This window comes from Tigriopus californicus, chromosome 3, assembly GCF_007210705.1.
Source record: "Tigriopus californicus strain San Diego chromosome 3, Tcal_SD_v2.1, whole genome shotgun sequence".
NCBI classification, from domain to species: domain Eukaryota; kingdom Metazoa; phylum Arthropoda; class Copepoda; order Harpacticoida; family Harpacticidae; genus Tigriopus; species Tigriopus californicus.
The window spans coordinates 12,901,850-12,920,738 of record NC_081442.1 but is presented as its reverse complement, the minus strand read 5'-3'; the positions used below and the strand labels follow the sequence as shown (position 1 = coordinate 12,920,738).

Here is an 18,889-nt window from a genome sequence, read left to right as displayed (position 1 = left end):
TTCTACGTCTTACTAGCTTCGACGTGTGGTCATGGACGGGCAAATTCCATTTCATCTGAAAGCTCGTTGTTTAAGGGCCAACTCAATACAAATTAAGCCAACAGGGAGTGCTTCATGCTTTGGGAATACATTTAATAGCTCGCGGCTCCAGCCGTTGTTAATGTTAAAGGTAGCAAATTCCAATGATTTTCAACGCTAGTCGGACTACATCATTTAACGGCATAATGATATCATTTGAGTAGATGATCCTTGTCAATTGGCATCATAGTTCTACAATCAAATTGATAGTACCATCAATGCAACTATATTCCTGTCCCAAGATAAGTATTTGCAACAATCGCCTATCCTCTTGCTTTGCATGGAATGGCAGGATAGCTCAAATGAGGGCAGTAAACATGAACAAACACCTTTTCCTCGCCGTTTCATTCATTTTGCTTCCCAAATGAATGTCCATATAAACAATAGTAGATATTTATGCACCCATTGGGTTACTTCCCCCAATACTGCTCATGTTTAATGCATTCATTTCAAAGGCAGTAATTTGTAGTGTCTCCCTTAATCTAAGTTCATTTTTTTCTTGCAACATGAACTTTTCTCGATAATATAACGCAAGTTTTAACTTCTCTCACTCAACCAGTTCTTTGTCTGCGTTGCTTCCAATGCATCCCCCAGCTGTCTTTGAGTCAATGATGTGAGGAACATTTCTCTAGTTCTAAGGACCAGAAACTTCCTCTATGTATTTAAGTAGAACATAACAAAATCAGCCTTGGCCTTGCAAACAAGTGCAAAAACAGCCTCCAATGTCCTATGGGTGTTGTAATGATTTTTTTCCGGATTTCATGAATCATTTAGCATCCTGTACATCGTGTATGTTGCGTAAGAGGAATAATTCCCGCCAGGCTTCTGCCACTTCAGCCCGATCAACGTAAAAGGGGGAAGGAAATTTCTAGAGCCAGTTCAGGGGTCCTGAGAAAAGATAGCTCCATAACAATGGTTATGTTCACGACGCTCAAAAAGTGGTTTGACCAATAAAAATGGATTACAAGACATATTTTACGACGGAAACTGAGAGCGGTGGTTCAGTTTCTTAATTGAAGACTCTTCAAGCTAGCAAAAGTTTATTATTCTATCACAAAAAAATTACCACCCATCATTTAAGGCATGAGACTCCGCCCTGCACGTCCAATGCTCCATGAACGAAAATTAATATTTTTATAACGAAAACAAAGCAACAGTTAAGAGGAACTGGTCACATGAGTCTTCAGGGCAGCCCTGGTACTGACCGCTTCCCGCAACCATGCTGAAAACGGAGTGGCCAAAACCTTTGTTTCGATCAGCCAAATCATGGCCCTCGACCTTGAACAAGAATCTCAAAGACGTACATTACAAAGTAGAAAACATACCCCTGGTTGTCTCACTTACATTAGCTCTTGTGACTGTAAATTTGAACTACTCAGTTCAAAGGATGGTCGCTTTTAGGATACCATTTTTGCCGGTATTTTTCCCCATAATCGATCACCCTGCTCACCCCGGCCGAAATTGCAGAGTTCCGACCGCACTGTTTCCATCCAGCAGGAGAACAGGTTTGCCAATCATATACTTGATCAAGCTGAATAACCTTAATCATTGAGGATCACAAAAAGTGGGGACCCAAACCCATGGCAGGCCCCCCACTCCTAATCAGAATACAACAATGCTCGCGGAATTGTTAAAGCATTATACTTCTAATGCTTGACTACTGGGAGGTATCTCGTTGAAACAGTCATCAAACTGAGGCAAGCAGGCACTGACTGATCCGAATAAAGAACAACGATCAACTGACCTCGAAGATATCAAATCACTTCATTTTTATACAAGGTACAGAGCTGAGCAAAATAAACGGGGTACACAAACCAGTTTCTTCTCCAGGTTTGCTGTCTAATGCCAGATAAATATGTCTTGCAATGCCAGTGGGTGCTAGCCCCTCGCAAATCCAATCAAAAGTAACAATGCAAGGCTGCACACTCAGCTAACATACCATTTCGAATCTAAAGGGTCCCTCCCGATCCAACCCCATCCCAAATCTAGCCAACCAACTCTGGCCTGTCCAATTTGCCCCCTTCAATATTGGCATCACTGAAGGGTGCTGCGGTAGCAACTGATTTAAGTGGGGCAGTCAGCGGTTCTAGCTTGCTCGCCTACAGCCCTGAGTAGTACTGGTTCAGATTTTGGTCTGTGTGTGCTGGTGTGTTGATTGGGAGGCCGCGGAATTTACTCGTTGTGATCTGGATTGTCCGTTAGCGGTCTGGCTGGAACCATTGGAATCGTTTCTCCTCGAGAGTAAGATAGAGAGAAAGTGCTTGGCTCGTACGCATGGTGGCCATGCCTTCTTTAACGCCCGCGGAAACGCCCCTGGCTAGTGGGGCCATGGTGGGCGGGGGAAATTCGATCAATGGCGGGGGAAGCGAGGCCACTTCGTCGCAAACGGTGGACGAGTCGCCCTTGGGACAAGCCCTGCAAATCGTGGAGAAGAAAGTGCGCAACCTCGAGAAGCGCAAGGTGAGAATAGCTTGATACAATCCCCATAGACCCATCAGCCCGCCCCTCGTACCAGGCGTGGCCAGAGTACAGAGCGGACCAGATGGAGGAGTTCAGGTTGATGGGCCACGTTGAGTCATTTCCATGTAGACAATTGGGTATGAAGTCCAGGAAGTTGAGCAAACGATGTTTCGGGGTATGTGTTGACTTAATGGTGGAATGATCAATGTGTGTTTGTGGGCAACTCATCCTATCTATGAGTATCTGATCGGAGGAGTGCGCCAGATTCATGGGAAATACCTTGAGCCATGATGCTGTTGGCACTTTATATGGGAACTAACGTTTTGAGACCATTGAAACAGGGTTGGCTGAAAGCCTCCCGTTGGATTAAAAAAAAAAGCAGGCAAAATTACTAGCAAATCCTTCTGTTTTTTCCCTTATTTTTCGAGGACCTACCTTCTTCTAAGGCTGTAATTTGATTGAGAATGAAACTGGAAGAGCAATGTCTTGATGTCCATAAATAGTAGGAAACTCTTTAAGTATTCCTTTGTGGTATTCAATCCTTAATGTTCTAAAGGTAAATTTTGGGTTGTAAGTTGGGCGATAAGACTAGTTAGTGAAGATTCCTGGATAAGTTACTAATCCGGAAGAACGGGATCATCTCTCATGTCCAGTTCCGTCCATTTAACCCTTAATACATGAGCGAGACTTCGCACTGTATTTTTTGCATCATCGTTGACTGCGGTGTGAAAAGGCCCAATCTAAAGGGGATTTTTAAGTTATATTTAATAAACATACTTTCTAAAGAGGTGCGCGTGTTTGATATGTTAGCGTCGGATGTAAGCTTCTCTGATAAATGTTCAGGTTCCGGGGTTAGTGGTCGTTCATGGCTGTATTGGTCAACCTAGATCCCGGTCAACATGTGTCCCTTGAATCAAGTTCATCGAGAACAAGACACGAAACTTAATAAAAACCTAACGGCGACAACTAGGACATTAATAGACTTTCGCTGTTGGGAGTAAGTCGTAAGCTCTTGCATGTTCAGTAGGAGCATAGATAGCATAATGGACAGAGAATTGGGTGCGCTTACTGAGCCTGTTCCAAGTCTGTCGCAACATGTTGGGACATAAGAGTCCCTCTTGTTTTTAGCTTGGCTTTCACATGACGATGCTTTCGTTCGTTGACATATATCTTCAGGAAGGGCGTTTCCAATTCTTGTCATTTGCCCTAAACTATTCCCTTTATGTCTTGGCATTTTGACATGACCTGGTAATTGATGCGAGTATGTCTCATTGCTCCAGTCATATTGGTTAACCGATTAATACCAACAAAATGTAGACTACCAGAATGAGGATCATTGTAAGAGTTTTGTGATCCAACACAATGTTAATCATTTCAGGGTAAATTGGATGGGTATCGGGCCGACTACCAACGAGGCAAGACATTAAACGATGACCAAAAAGCAGCCATTGCTAAGTACGACGAAGTGTCGCAAAACCTGGACTTTGCCCGCGAGTTGAGCGGCCAATTCAAGACCATGGCCTTAGAGGATGAAAAAGCGCGGAAAAAGAACTTGAAGAAGGAAGCCCAGGAACGAGCCAAGAGCGATTGTCAAAAAATCGCCTCAATCTTGGAGATTCAAGTAAGTTCAACAAAAATGGCATACGTCGAGATCACGTTCTAATGTTTGACACTAGGGTAAGCTAGAGAGCAGTCTACTGACCAAGACTAATTTAGCCTTATTTTGACGGAAATCTTCTCATTGGAATTAATAAATTCAAGCAATTTGCCAACGGTTCGTTCAGGTTGACCAGACTTAGGGGAAGACTTAGATTTGGGAACTTGTAGCAGGAACACAATTTATTAGCTACATAAATAGCTACGGTTTGGCCCCCTTCAAAGCCTGTTAAATTTCCAGGTTTTAGAATTAGCCATCTAGCTTCTTGTAGCTCAAATTAAAAATGATATATTCATTGACAACCCGAGTCTGGGGTTTTCGCAAGCTGATCATTGGGTAATCCTGGGGTTTTAGGTACTCTCCCCCATGCGACCTCTGACGGCCAAATAATCCCTGGCTTCTGTCATTACAAGAAGTCTCTCGCAAAAGTTGATCAATTGTACATGCCTTTGATGTTCTGAAGGTTGTGTTTGCTAAGCCACTTACAGATTTTAAATTGACTGAGACAAATGTGTTTTCATGCAATAACCGGTCAAAAAGATTTAAGTTCATACTTTAATAGCTAAACAACATGAGTAAGAAAACAACCTTTTATTTTTATGTTGCCGGGGACTACAAGCCTAGTAGCGTTTTGATAGCACGAGACCAATGAACCAAAAATATATCACATCAAAATAATAAAACTTCCGTTCCCTCTTTCCCTCAGGATCTTCTCAAGGCCCTAGGCAATTTCAAGACCCGCGCCGACTTTGTCAATGGCAATCACGGAGCTGTGAAGATCGCCAAAGAGCAAATGGACTTGGTCAAGGAGTTTGAAAACCTCGTACGACCTGCTCGTAAGAACTTTGCACAAGGTGAAGACTTTGAGAAGGCTCTTACCGTGGCCGCCGAGCATTTGTCCAATTTGGTGGATGGCAAGTCGAAGAAGGTGCTGGGCAAGACTTCTTATAAGGAGTTGAAGACGCTCTTTCACACCATCAAGACATGTGGCTATTTCGAAGGGAAGGCCATGAAGGACTCTGAGAACGTGGAGGAGGAACTCCCGTCCAGCAGTGGCTCCGAAGAAGGAGACCGAATCCCCACCGATGCCATCAAGACCACGAAAACGGACAAGCACGGAAAGCAGCCACCCATGGCCAACGGAAAAGCCTCTGAGACTGCTCATGTCCGAGGTTCCAAGACTGGAACCGCGAATGGAGAAAAGTCCAAGGGCAAGGCCCATTCCGCGAACAACAACAACAACGAAACTAATCCCCAAACCTCCAACACCAAAGCTCAGGATCAACCCATGCCTAACCCTCAGATGCAGCAACCAAAACAAGCGCGAGCCCCGAAAGGAGTACCCGCTCGAGACGCCCCTCAAGAGGTGCAAGAGCAACAACACCCTCCTCCTCAACACATTCATCAGCAACAAAACCACAACCACCAGCAACATGAGCAACCCTTACCTGCTCGACAACAACAACAACAGCAGCAACAGCAGCAGGCCCCCGCCGTTGCGACTCAAATGGTCCCACCTCAGCCGCAACCTCAACCTTTGATGCAACAAAAACCCTCCCACCCTCCTCATCCGTTGCCAGCCAGTCTGCCCCAAATCCCGGCCAAGCCAGAAATCGACTTCCTTCAGGAGTCGCAGATTGGACTTGACTCGCCGCATATGGATCCTGCCGTGGTGGTGGTCCAACATTCGGCTCCTGAAGGCGGTCCTATGAACTTGCACCATCCCACACCCATGATGATGACGCCGACCACTCTTGCTGCCATCCAGCAGCACCAACACGCCCTCAGCCAGATGCATCATCACCACATGCTACAACAGCATTACAACCAACAACAACAACAGCATCAGCTCGAAAGCATGGTCAAGAAACCGGCCCCCGGGTTCGCCGAGCGACCCCATCCGGGGCCCCCTCCCATGACTGAGCCGGCATTACAGAGCCTTAGTAAGCATCATGAACCCATGCGTACATCTCCCATGCTCGACAATGACATCCCCATTGCCCCAACACCAGCTCACAGCGTGGAGCCGGTAAGTGAGCCAGCTCCCGTGGCTGCACCACTAGCAGGCCCTGTTATGGTTACGGCCCCGGCTTCTGCGCCTGCGGCTCCCGTGGCCTCGGGATATGCAGCCATCGCAGCTGGCTCAAACAAAGCGGGCAGCCAGGAACCCGTGGTTGACACCATGAGCAATATTGCGGATTGGAACTCCGAGGTCAACAATGGCCAAGGAGAGGATCGTGAGGTGCAACGAGGAGAAACCTACCGTGGGCGTGGTGGTCGTGGTGGACGCGGTGGTGGCGATCGAGGCGATCGAGGCGATCGAAGACCTTATCGAGGAGGTCGTGGGGGTTACGGAGGCGAGCGAGGGGGTCGAGGAGGTACGGGCGAAAAACGCGGCTACGGCGATCGTGGAAGCGGATACCGTGGCAATCGCGGCGGAGAGAGAGGCCGAGGAGGAGGAGATCGCGGTGGTGAAAGGGGAGGCTATCGCGGACGAGAAGACAGAGGTGATCGAAGTTATAGGGGAGGAGGCTACCGAGGAGGCCGAGGGGCCGAACGTGGCGGTGGAAGCGGTGAACACGGTGGTCAAAGAGGTCAGAATGGATATTGAGAGACGAACACAGCCACAGAACGTCCTCTACATTAACTCCAGTAACAAGAACCGTCTGTGTTAAAGCAAGTTGAAAAGAAAAAAAAACCGACTGCCTTGAAAAATCGTAATCACCATGTTAAGTGATCTTTGAAGCTATGTAACCATCCATCATCCTTTTCCCGTCACAGGTCTACTTGAAAACCAACAAAAAAAACCATCTGCCCCATCTTGATTCTTCATACCCCAACCAAAGGCAATTCAACTTCTTCCAGGTTCCAAAATCAGCCGCCATCCCCTCTTTGTGTTTTCCATTACCGCGTGTCTAATGCTCTAAATCATTCCCTCGTTTCGATTCGATGCTTCAGCTCCAATAAGTTGTTGATGGCTGATTCGGATTGACGATCAAGTCCCAATTAGGTCGAATAATGCTATCCAATGATGTGTGCAATTTGGCACTCCTCTCGGTCTCGGAAGAAGTGGTGGAAGGAATTCCACCCACAAGGCCCGTAATTGAACTAAGTGAGAACTCTTGTGTTGATTTCGGTTTTTTCACCCTTTTCGTACGATTCATGCAGTATTCCATGATATGATATCTCTGTCTGTTTGTCTGTCTGTGCTTCTTCCTCTTCTACTGCAACAACACTACCACCATCACCACAACCAGAACAAGACCCACTCTTATTTCCGACCTGCATTCTCTCCTAGTTCGTTCTACTTCTATTGCTACTACTACTTCTACTACTACTATGATGTATACTGATGATTCAGATACCCAATAATGATCCGCAAGGTGAATAAACAATCTGTCATCGAACGAAGTGGCTTATTTCTGTCCAGGTAAAAGGAGTATTGTGAAGGAGCTTTTTGCGTCACCTTCGTCAATGCATTTCCCAAAAGAACTTGATTATATGCCCTGGGATTGATTGCCACATGACGGGTGCCACAAATAAGTGGATCTCTCATGGACACCAAGTACTTATACATGTCTGAAATTATTATCCTTTCCGGCAAAAGAGAACGCAAACTTTTTTCAGTATCAATGTTTCTACGTCAACAATCAGATCCATGTACTCGTCATCGTTTCAGACTAACTTGTTTGAAAATAGGGTTGGTATTGTTGTCCTAATTTCGCTTAGGGTGTGTTTCGTTTAAAGTTTTTCGGGGCTTGCTCTCAAAATTTATTACCAAAACAAATGTCTACATCACATCCAAGCCCTAAAGAAGAAATGATGTAGCCTTCTATCACTTGGGCTACATAAAACAAACATATTTTTACATATCATTTGATTCGAATTCCAGTTCATTTCCAATACTGGTTTCACAGTAAGTCATTCGACTCCACTTGTGAGCTTCAGTTAAGATCATCCATTCAATTTAGTCCTAAGCATATTCAACAGTGACGTTGCCATTCAAAAAAATAACAAAGTGCCAACAGTTTGGCTGGGTCACAAATCCACTGATCATTTTGGAGATATGAGCCTTGTTGCATCACTTCAAATTTTTCCAATAGGCATTGCCTTTGTCCGTTCTCAAAATTGCTTCTTTGTCTGCTGGTGATGTTAGCAATAATTTCCAAGTTTTAAGACCAATAATCATCGCATTTATGGTCATTGCTTAAATTGTTATAGCATTAAGCAACGACGCCTTGAAATCAGTCGTCCTTGAATGAGCGCGGACTGACGTCACAAAAATGCACGTGAAATACAAACTGAGAACCGTGCCCAGTCCCCTCGGGTGGTAGAGGGTAAATAGAGACTACCGACCTCGTTCCCAGCAACTCTGATTCATACCATTGGATCGAAATCGCTTCAGGATCTTTAGAAAAGCCTGTTTCGGGAAGGTCATGCGCGGTTCCTTTGGTAAAGACCAGCCTACCTGGAAATGGGACCATTGCTCGTTATGCCAAATTCCANACTTTCACGACAGGTGATAAGGATGCTTAAAACACCTTCAATTTCTTGATTGAAAGCAAAAATATTAACAATAAATCAAATGCATGCATGTACTTGCAGGGCCACCCAAAATTACTCCATTCTCGTTTCCAACGTCTCCGATCCATTTGATTGGATCGAAATCGCTTCAGGATCGTTAGAAAAGCCTGTTTCGGGAAGGTCATGCGCGGTTCCTTTGGTAAAGACCAGCCTACCTGGAAATGGGACCATTGCTCGTTATGCCAAATTCCACGCTCAAACCTATTATGGATATGGTCCAGTTTTGACTTACGTTGGCTTTGATTGAAAGCTGGAGCATGAAGATCAAGTGCATGCAAATACCTTGGATAATAATCATTGACATAATAATCTATAACGCCACTCTCGGTCATGCGATTACTTCACATAGCTTAATGCATAATGGACGACGCATTGGATTAATGTACATGTAAAGAACCATGGATGATAAAAATAAAAATGGATAGACCGGTAAATGAATTCGACTAGAGTGTGATATCACAACGGATAGGACATGACTTTGAGAAAAGAAATGGCAAAGACGGGATGAACAAACAAAGCAAATGCAGGAGGGAGGGAGAGATGATTAGTAGGGATGTAAAGCATATGCAAAGGCTTTTGCATTTGCTTTTACTAGTCTTTTTGCATGATTTTGATGATCGGCATTATTTTGTGTCCTTTATATTTTCACTATTTTGGCTTAAAAATCAAGTTTTTCCATTGATTTCACCCTTTTCCTTACAAATATAGAAAAACTCAAAACTAAAAAAAAAATCAATTCTTATCTGCCATTTCCAGCCATCTTTATAAGGTTTTTTTTGTTTCAAATAACTTGTTTTCCTCAATAGCGTGATATTATTTTACTTTTTGAACAGCACCGTCATTTAAAATAACTTTTCTTCAGCCTTCAAAAGCTCTAAATACTTCACTGATGTCAGTATATGGTCAAAGCGTCAAGCAAAAAAAAGATTTATTTCTGTTCCTATGGTATGCTTGCTTACAAGGAACAGCATGTTGTTGATGCACGACTTAAGCACGAATGGTCATGACGGGAGCTGCAGAAACCTGGCTTTGCTATAATCATTCAGCAGAGTAGAGAGCTCATAAAGATAGTGTGTGCACCTTTTTTGACATGCTCTCGATTTTCAGCTTACCACGTCATTTTACTCTTTCATTATTCTACTACAGACTCGGAATGATGCCAACTGAGAGATAGTAAAAGACTTGCATATATTTCAGATGTGGAGTCCGACCAATAACCAAAGTTGAATGACTATTAAGGGACTCGGGGAGCATATGAGTTGTCATGATGGACAAAGTAGTGTACGGGAAACATTAATCAGAGACGGCACGAAACCTTTTATATGAAATCACTCCAACCAAGGCTCTTATAAATAGAGTCAATAGGGGCTTCACCTCCCTGACGTCACTGCTTAAAATAGGCACGGGTCAGGTGACCTTAAAAGAGAAAAAAATAGGACATTGCCTCTGAGTCTTCTGTTCTGGTTGACACTTGAAAGAGAGAGGTTCATTGTGAGCTTTGGTAATATTTAATCGAGATTTTTGTGTCGAATTAATGACTTACATTGGTTATGAATGACATGGAGATGTGTCACTTGGTTGTTATTAAGGAAAGAACTATTTACTGTTTAACCGTCACATTAGGATAATGTCTTATGGCATCCATGTTGCTGATTGTGTAAAAAGATGTTTTCATCATCAAGAGTTTTCATCATTAGTCCATGTTGTGAAGAATTAAGTTTATTTCAAGCACCATGAACTGTTCTGCTAAATATATTTCAAGCGCAACAAGAGTAAAAAATAGAGTCAGACCCAAAATGTCTTTACATAATACATATTTTTCTCATACTTTGGGATTTTGGGGCCTCCCAAAAATATCCTGGTCCATTTTCATTATTTTTGCCTTTTTTTCTATTCTCCCTGTGGTGATTCGCAACAAAGAGAAATATGACTTCTGAGAACAAGGACTTTATTCACTTGTGGATCAAATAAGCCACAAAGCATTTGTGTACTGCACCATTACATCGGAATCACTTAAAAAGTGTCCTAATGTAAAAAAGAAGATTTAATTTCTTGTCAATAAAATAAAGGAGCTCAATAGATCATGAAGTATATGTAATTGTTTTGCTATTTTTTTTGTATTCTTTCAACTTTTTCGCATATTTTCCAACTTTTTCTCATTTTAACCCAACCAGCAACAATGTTCGGGGAAAATGGCACCTGGATTTTTTTCAAGGTCTACTAATCAAGAGCCAGCATCGACATGCCAAGAATCTGCTTCTTAGGGATAGCAGGTTCAATTACCGGTGCTTGAAGGTATTATAATTTAATATTCCTTTTCATGTATGTGTTGATGAAATGGAAGTCAAAAATAGCCCCCCCCCCCATGAACGTGTTGCTGCCAATGTTTTGGAATATTTATTTGCACAGTGTTGCGTAAGTTTGCTTGATTTTTTAAAGCAAATTTGCTGTCAATAAAGACCATAATTATCTGCAAGTTTTGGCCGGCCCCAGCTTTTATGCTCGGAAAAATAAACGGGACAGAAACAACAAACCAAAACGTGTTTGGTTAACATAAAATAAACATATTTGGGTTGTTCTAAGCAACATAAAAATGACATATTTGGGTCAAAAATCCAACCTATTTTGTCGCAGTCTAGTAATAAAGAAGGCAGCCAATCTGACAACGTCCTACTTTTTCAAGGCAGTGTGACCCCCCTAGATTCATGATGCAAAGTGAATCTTTCCTATGTTAAAAATGTCGCTTTTCAATTTTCTTCCAAGATTATTCGTTTTCATGATTTCCATGACACGAAGATAGATACTTGTGTTGACTTTGTTAAGGGTCAAATCAGTTTTTGATTAATCAATATCACAAATGTGGGCAAGAGCAAGTCACTTTTTGACCACGAATCTGGCCAAATTTTCAAAACAAAGGAAGGTGGAGGCCATATTGAACAAGAATTATTTGCATTTTCTATCGTTATTTTGCATTTGCGTCTTTTCGTTGCATTTTCAGTTGCATGTTTTGCCAATTGACAGCCATCATGATGAGATTGTGGGTCATGCAAAGCAGGCGCTGGTCCACATTGAACCGGTCCTGTGTCAGTTCCCGCCTTAGGTGGAACCTAATCTGCGCATAGTATGAGCATAGAGAAAGCAAGGCCTAGAGATTGCAATGAGAGCTGACTCGTTTTCAGAGGTATTGGTGATAGCTGAATGAATGGCTGATAGGGTATAGTTGCTGGTTTTTCGATCGGCTTGAGTAGCACTTGTTTATAGTTACCGATTAAGCTTCAATTCAAAATAAAAAACACATGAAACTCGATTTTTACTCTTCTATGTTACTTCTTCTATGGTTTGAGGAATTTGATGTAAAGCTAGTGGCGATGCAAGCATAAGCAGTATAACAATAGTTGAATCCCTCGTTTTCCGGTTTAATATTGACATTTTAAATTCCATTGACATGGTTGTTCTTGGTACAGACACGAATAGATATGTACGTACATTGGTATTACATATATACATTTGTAATGTATATAATATAATATCGAATATGTTTGTATCTTTAGAACTGAAAATGATTTCTAATGAGTTTGAGGTTCTTTCAAAATTACTCTTCCTGATTCCATGTGTCATGTTTGGAATTCACGAAAATGTTCGTTCTGATTTTGGTGCTTGGTAGAAGAACCGCTGAGCAGAGCCTTGATTGATCACGCTCTGAAATTCCTTGTAGCAAATCCACACCACAGCAATAGACCACGTGTCCACCATAAAGAGGGTCATCGATAATGCCAGAAAGAGTGCAGAACCCTGCGATCCATCCACTGTCTCAGAAATGGCCAGGAGGGTGGAAATCACCATGAAGAGCACTCGCTTGATGATGAAAATGATCAGCATGAATTGGGCCTCTTGGATCAAGCCCCAGATCAGGATCAGAGAGCACAGGATCCACACCGAACAGAGCACACCAAAGGTGACTCGTTCGGTTCCAGCTACGGTGTTGGCCTCGTTCCAGAAATAGAGTAGTGATATTGCAATCAAACCCAGGACGAGGTACAGCATACCGATGATGAAAGTGATGAGCCGAATAGTTAGACCACATTGCAAGAGCTTCCGCCATTCAGCCATCATTTTGGATTGGGTGAATAGTAATGGCTGTTAGATCGAAGAAGGATATTGTCAAAGTGGTTGTTAAATCATCTTTCAATGTCTTCCTTTTGGGTTGTGCAAGGAATAATTGCATGTCAAAAGGGAAAGGGGCTGTTCATGTTTGAAAATTGGCATTCGTACGAAATCGAAGCAAAGTTACCCACAACCTTGTTGGTCATTGCTCGTCAAGATTTTTGTCTATCTACGCCATATGCTACCCGTATCTAGGGTATTTTTTGAAGCAGATTCCCAGAAAATCTTATTGGAATTGAGATGTAATTCGTATTATGCCAAATGCATCCTCCCCGCGGTAAAAAAAAAACCGAGTGCATTACCGTTTGATTTCGATAGTTCTTTCATTGAAAGAAGCAGGCAGACCTCAGCCAATGACTGCAATAGTAAGCCGTAATTCTAATCCAGGACATTTGGAAAAATTCATCTCGACCTCGACATGAAAAATCACTTCATTCTTTTAATCGCTGAATGTTTCTGAGCCTATGGACGGCCAAAATATGCGTTATCCGTTTGCTACATCCTAAGACACAAGAGCTGCAAATAAAACATATCATTTCACACTTTCGTGCATTACCATCTTGGGTTGTTCCCCCAAGGACGGTTGAGACGCGATGAGCCTCAAATTGGAACGCTCGACCCGACCGAGCAAGATTACGACCTACGATAGGAACATAATAGGTATACTTTTAACTGCCAAATTCATGTAATCGAACAATGTGCAGTAAATCGGTGTTAGAAATGAACTTCAGAAATGAAATGCTTATTTTTTGCTTCTTTGCTTATTTCATGTAGCCCAAGTGATTAACAAGGCTACATTATTCATCTTTTTCAGGGCTTGGAAAGCGTGATATTCTTTCCAAATTTCGGCCAACAATGGCCGCCCATTTTCGCCTAAAACTTGTTTTTCTGTTGTTTCCGACGCTTTTAAGAGTCGGATGCGACCACAAGTTTATGTTCACTCTATTATTCAGAAGGGATGAAAATTTCCAACATACGTTTAAACGTACTGGCTGTCCATGAGAGATCGATCCATTTATGTAGTTATGTAACCCGTCTTGTGACAATCAATCCTGAGGAGTGAATTTCGTTAATTCGGGAGGGGTGGAAAAAAAAGCCTAATTTTGCTAATTTTCTCATCCAAAGGAGACACATTCACAGACTTCTACAGCTTTTCTCTAGGAGTTGTCGTTTGAAAGGATAGTTTTCTCAATCAATTATTCTCAAGTTATCGCTAGGTGCTGAATAACTATTTATACAATGGCGGGGGGCCTTCTTTGCGTGGAGTTTATAAAAGTGAGGCTTGAAGAAAGTCGACAAGGTCAAGGTTTCTGACTGTTGACTGATCCACTTTTTTGAGATCCGAACCTGAATAAACTGCATGCAAAGAACGCCATTGCCACTATCGGTTATACAATTTTCTTTGACGAGAACCAGTTTTCAAGGTATGATTTTCCCTTGAAAGCCCTCGAAGCTAAATTTGACGTTAGAGACTGTCGATTTTATAAACGAGTGTCTGGAAGCTTACATTCGTGAACACTAGTGAACACAGCGCCATGGAATAAGATTTCTAATGTTGGCATTTGGTTTCCTTTGCGTGCACGAGAGGGAACTCTACACCGCTGAAAACCGGTCCTTGTAAAAGAAAATTAGATTAAGGATATGGAATTCGTAATCTCGTCGCATTCACCACACCAAAGTACATTATTTACGTCGTAATGTTGACAAATCCATTTGACGAATTGGATCATTAAACGTGTGAACGGACCAATTATTGGCGGAGAGTGAATTCCCAAGTGAGCAAAACTATTCATGAAACCGACGCCAGTCCAACTTCAGGAGGAAAGCGTGTCTTCTTCCCAAAATCATAACTGGGTTTTGCGATCAAATTAAATCCCAATCAATATCAGGGTGGATAAAAAATGCCACTCGTCAAATGAATTGGAAGTATACCGAAACGTAGGTTGGGCAAGAAGACATTTGATGGGTTTCCCGTAAACTGTAAGCCAACTTTCAAAGCAATGATGCACGTACACTTACGCACATAATAAGAGATTCAAATTGATTGAGCTTCGATTGATGGGTCAGACCAAACTGCAAGTGGAGATATCACACACATCATTTTCAGATAGGAGGACTGCAAATGGAAACAAAAAATTCGCATCTCCTGAGCCAGTCTCGTCATTCAAAATGTGCACTTCATAGGACCACAAGATGTTGTCGAATAATATATGGGCCCAAATACATGATCAGACACGTCAGACACGGAAGATTTGATCAAAGGTTTTGAAGTAATCAAGATACGGTACAACATTTGAATTCTCGGCCTCCTCTTGATAAGTTTTAAAAACTTTGGACTATAGAACTTTGAAACGGTCCATTTTACCAACAAATGCCGAGCAGACAATTGCCTTTAATCGGGAAGATCTGCAATTCTTTACTTGTTTTGCTGTACTTCGAAAATCGGTTTCGAGTTGCTCTGGCCAAGCAAAAGAGTAGGCCCATTTGGTGGAAAGTCCGTTCACTCTTCCCTCATTTCTAAAAGTTTGTGGACCAGGCCATACTTCGTATTTCGTATTGAAGGAAAGACCCGACCAAATTCTGGTATATTTTTTTTACTTTCTAAAGTTAGAATTAGAGACTCCGAAAAAGTTCATTATAGAAGGCCTTGTTGTTCAAACTTCCGCAAAAGGAATGCTTTTTTTTTGTTCTAGACAATCCCAAAAGTTGACCTTTTCTTGTCCCCACATTTTATCCGTGGAAACGTATGTTGCGTCCTAACGTAATTATTGATTATCTTCGTTCAAGATGAATTCAGGGATTGGAGAGGGTTCACAAGAGGAGAGCCAAGAGATTGGTCAATGTCATGTCTTATGAGACTCGTCTGAAAGTGATTTTGCCTCCGAAATTAGAGATCAGTCATTCACTCATATTGCTGTGATATCTACCTTTGAAGTATATAGTTTCGGTTCATGTTCATCTAGAATGTCTTTGGCTGGCCTCGTCCCTTTTTTACGAGGACAAGCAGCCTCACGTCTAACACAAAATCGAGGATGCTTTTGAAAGAGCCTACATTCAAGAGTTTTTTGAAACGAGTCAAGTCAGATATTACTCATTCTTTACACGATTTCGGTCCTGCATTTATACTATGTACTATGTTGGTGTCATTATTTTGCAAGGTCTTGCCATTTTCCAATATCCCTCCATATTTGGGCGCCCCGTGAAATGATGGCCCATCCTAACCCCAATTTTGGTACATTTTTGCCCATCGAGCACTGGATCAAAATGAGTTCCTAATCACGCCCAGATGGGGCTGGGATTGTAAGGGCGCACACAGCGATGATGGTTGGCGGTGGTTGTTCGACCAGAAACGGTGGTTGGACTCTCGGCTGACCGGCAAGCAAACAAACAAGCGAGCGATCGCGCTGAACGCGCTGATCGCGCTGGAATGGTAGGCAAGAGGCATCAAAGGGGGTGTTTCCAATTGCCCGTCGATTGCGACGTACGCCCAATTGGAGCCGAGGAAGGGGATCGAGCTATCGACCCCCATCAACACCCAAGGAGAGCTCGCAGGAGGTCAGTGGTGAGGTGCATCGGCTATTCGGTAGCCGATGAATCTGATATAAATTGGCTGATTGTTCCGATTACCGCCACAGTTTGGTTCTGCTCTCCTTTGGGCTCATACCAATTCCGATCAGACCAGAAAACACCGTCATCGTAGAAACAGAACTCGAACCAACCGACAACGCCTGGCTCCAAACCATCATTGACCACACAATCGAATGACCACCACCTAGCTTCGATCTTCTGCAACGTCAGTCTCCAGGTACGATGTCCACTGGATGGAAGAACCCTTCAATATATTGATATCGCTCTTATCGTCGTTCACGATGTCACCGATATGACACTGGATAACATAACATTTTCTCATGCCATTGTTAACTATTCTTCACCTCTTTTTTCTCAGAACTGTCCGTGCTCAAGATGGATTTCGTGAGCATTCCTCTCCTGATCCAAGGTCGCATCTTTGGGTTGTTGCCTCCCAAGGATTTGTTGTCCTTAAAGCAGACCTCACGAGCCATGAACGCGGCGGTGAGCACCTTTGTGATCCCCACTCCAGTTGAGGGCGTGGCCCATCCCATGGCTTCTATCCAACTGGAATACATGAAAAGATTGGGCTGTGGTTCTTCCAATCATGGCCACGAGTTTGCTCTGGTCTCCAAAGCCAATGACGACTCCCCCGTGCACCCACCCTGCAAGATCAGTCTCGCCATGAAGAAAGCCTTGGAGTGCATCCTAGGATTCGACCAGCGTTTGCGAACACCCACGGCTTTCTTCAGCATTGACGACCTTCTTGGCCCGCCAAATCAAGAGGACACCGTTTATCCTTTGGTCTGGTTTTCGAGGTGTGGAAGCGTCATGCGAAGGGCCAGTGAACCCTTCCCGGACAGTTCGCTATTGTACCATGACCACCACCCGCTCCCTGTGCCTGATGAAGCCATTCGCGTCGGCAGCGACAAACTGCTGGCCCTAATCCACGGACAACTCCTCTATTTGGACTTGAAGAATGATCGGCTGGTTTGGCACAAGCACCAAGTGAGATGGTCCAAGATGTTTGGCCTCAACGTACGGAGCCAGCAGACCTACAGCTTCTGCCTAAGGCACATCGACATGGCTTCTCGATATGGCAACTTCGTGAAGCTGTACCAAGAAGACCTTTTGGCAGGAACTAACCATCGACATGGGAGTGTCGCGCACAACTGGACGGGGGTGAGTGTGCATATCTACACCAATTGGGATGCCCCGGAATCGGCCACGGATCACGCTCTCCAAAGGGGCGTCCGGATCGAGACGCCGGCCTCCAAGTTTCAGAATGCCGTGCGCACCTTGGAATTCGAGTTGGAAGACATTCGGACCATGTGGTTGGATACAGTGGATGATGATGGTGATGATGATGATGGCCAAGAGGAAGTGCTCCACATTCTGGTGCACCGCCATTTTGGGCGGAAATATCGCTGGTTTACCTTATCCATGACAGAACCCGCTCCCAAGTTGCGTCTCATGCTCACGGTGACTTCAGACATTAAGCACGTCCTTTCAGAGGCACCAAAGCCGGTGCCTACAGTGGTGTGGAATTTCTGCCACGTGGAGAAGAAGATGAAATGCATTATTCCCAACTTTGAGCGTGATTTCGGTCCACAAGCCCTGTTTACTGCCCGTCAATCCAGGTTTCAAGAGCCGCCCCCGTTTGAGAAATGGCTTTCTCAGTCCTGGGCCAAACGAGATCCCATTCTTCAACGTAATGTGTACCGTTTGATATATCCCTTTTTCCCCTATCAATCCTCCAGACCTGAATATATGTCATAAGTGATGTGGTCAATAAATAGCCGACGAAATCTTTTGTTCCTTATTCTATCCACGCGTCGTGATTAGCTTGGCGATTTTTTTTTTTTGGCTCTTTTCAAAGTGTTGGAAATCATCTCATGTTGACGCCCCAGCAACCAAAGCTATGATGACTTTTTTTTTGCCAAAAACATGTTATCCATTTGTGGAAACTCAGCAATGCCGAAGTCTTCTGAAAAACGCTACTCTTGTTCAGGCATGCCGGTATTAATGTTTTGAAGCATATTGAAGCGATATATTGATCAACGAGTCTCGTCTCCCGAAAGAGATACGTTCAACAAAAGCGAAGGGTCGATGAATGAGTGAGTCCGATTGAAATGGTGTTTAGATGTCTTTTATATGTGTCTGCGACGCGCACCGCTCGTAAATACGTATGTAATCATAATGAGCGACTTTCAATACTCCCAATGTTCGAGATTTTCCATTTCATTCATATTTCGCTTGAAAGAGCATTAAGAGCACTGTTGGACCTGCTCAATCTTTTGAAGAGTCCCGGAAGTAACGGAACTAACCCAAAGGAAGTCGACAATCTCAGCTTAAAACGAGAATAGCATCAGTGAAAAT

General features: G+C 43.4%; 2 protein-coding genes across 2 annotated transcripts; both read left to right on the top strand.

Moving 5' to 3' along the window:
* Positions 1-2,190: 2,190 nt before the first annotated feature.
* Positions 2,191-7,602, top strand: LOC131877516 (caprin homolog). Its single transcript, XM_059223206.1, has 3 exons — positions 2,191-2,538; positions 3,917-4,159; positions 4,902-7,602. Exons 1-3 carry the CDS (start codon positions 2,353-2,355, stop codon positions 6,804-6,806), a joined length of 2,334 nt encoding a protein of 777 aa, XP_059079189.1. The 5' UTR covers positions 2,191-2,352; the 3' UTR covers positions 6,807-7,602.
* An 8,987-nt stretch (positions 7,603-16,589) lies between these two features.
* On the top strand, positions 16,590-18,571 carry LOC131877684 (uncharacterized). Its single transcript, XM_059223432.1, has 2 exons — positions 16,590-16,748; positions 16,890-18,571. The coding sequence occupies exon 2, from the start codon at positions 16,907-16,909 to the stop codon at positions 18,287-18,289; it is 1,383 nt and encodes a 460-aa protein (XP_059079415.1). The 5' UTR covers positions 16,590-16,748; positions 16,890-16,906; the 3' UTR covers positions 18,290-18,571.
* The last annotated feature ends 318 nt before the right edge of the window (positions 18,572-18,889 follow it).

What these genes read in the sequence shown, in the direction of transcription:
- LOC131877516 (XM_059223206.1), top strand. Translation starts at nt 2,353, where the DNA reads ATGGTGGCCATGCCTTCTTTAACGCCCGCGGAAACGCCCCTGGCTAGT. An exon ending in GCAACCTCGAGAAGCGCAAG is followed by an intron (nt 2,539 to 3,916) that starts GTGAGAATAGCT and finishes TAATCATTTCAG; the next exon opens with GGTAAATTGGATGGGTATCG. An exon ending in CCTCAATCTTGGAGATTCAA is followed by an intron (nt 4,160 to 4,901) that starts GTAAGTTCAACA and finishes TCTTTCCCTCAG; the next exon opens with GATCTTCTCAAGGCCCTAGG.
- LOC131877684 (XM_059223432.1), top strand. Translation starts at nt 16,907, where the DNA reads ATGGATTTCGTGAGCATTCCTCTCCTGATCCAAGGTCGCATCTTTGGG.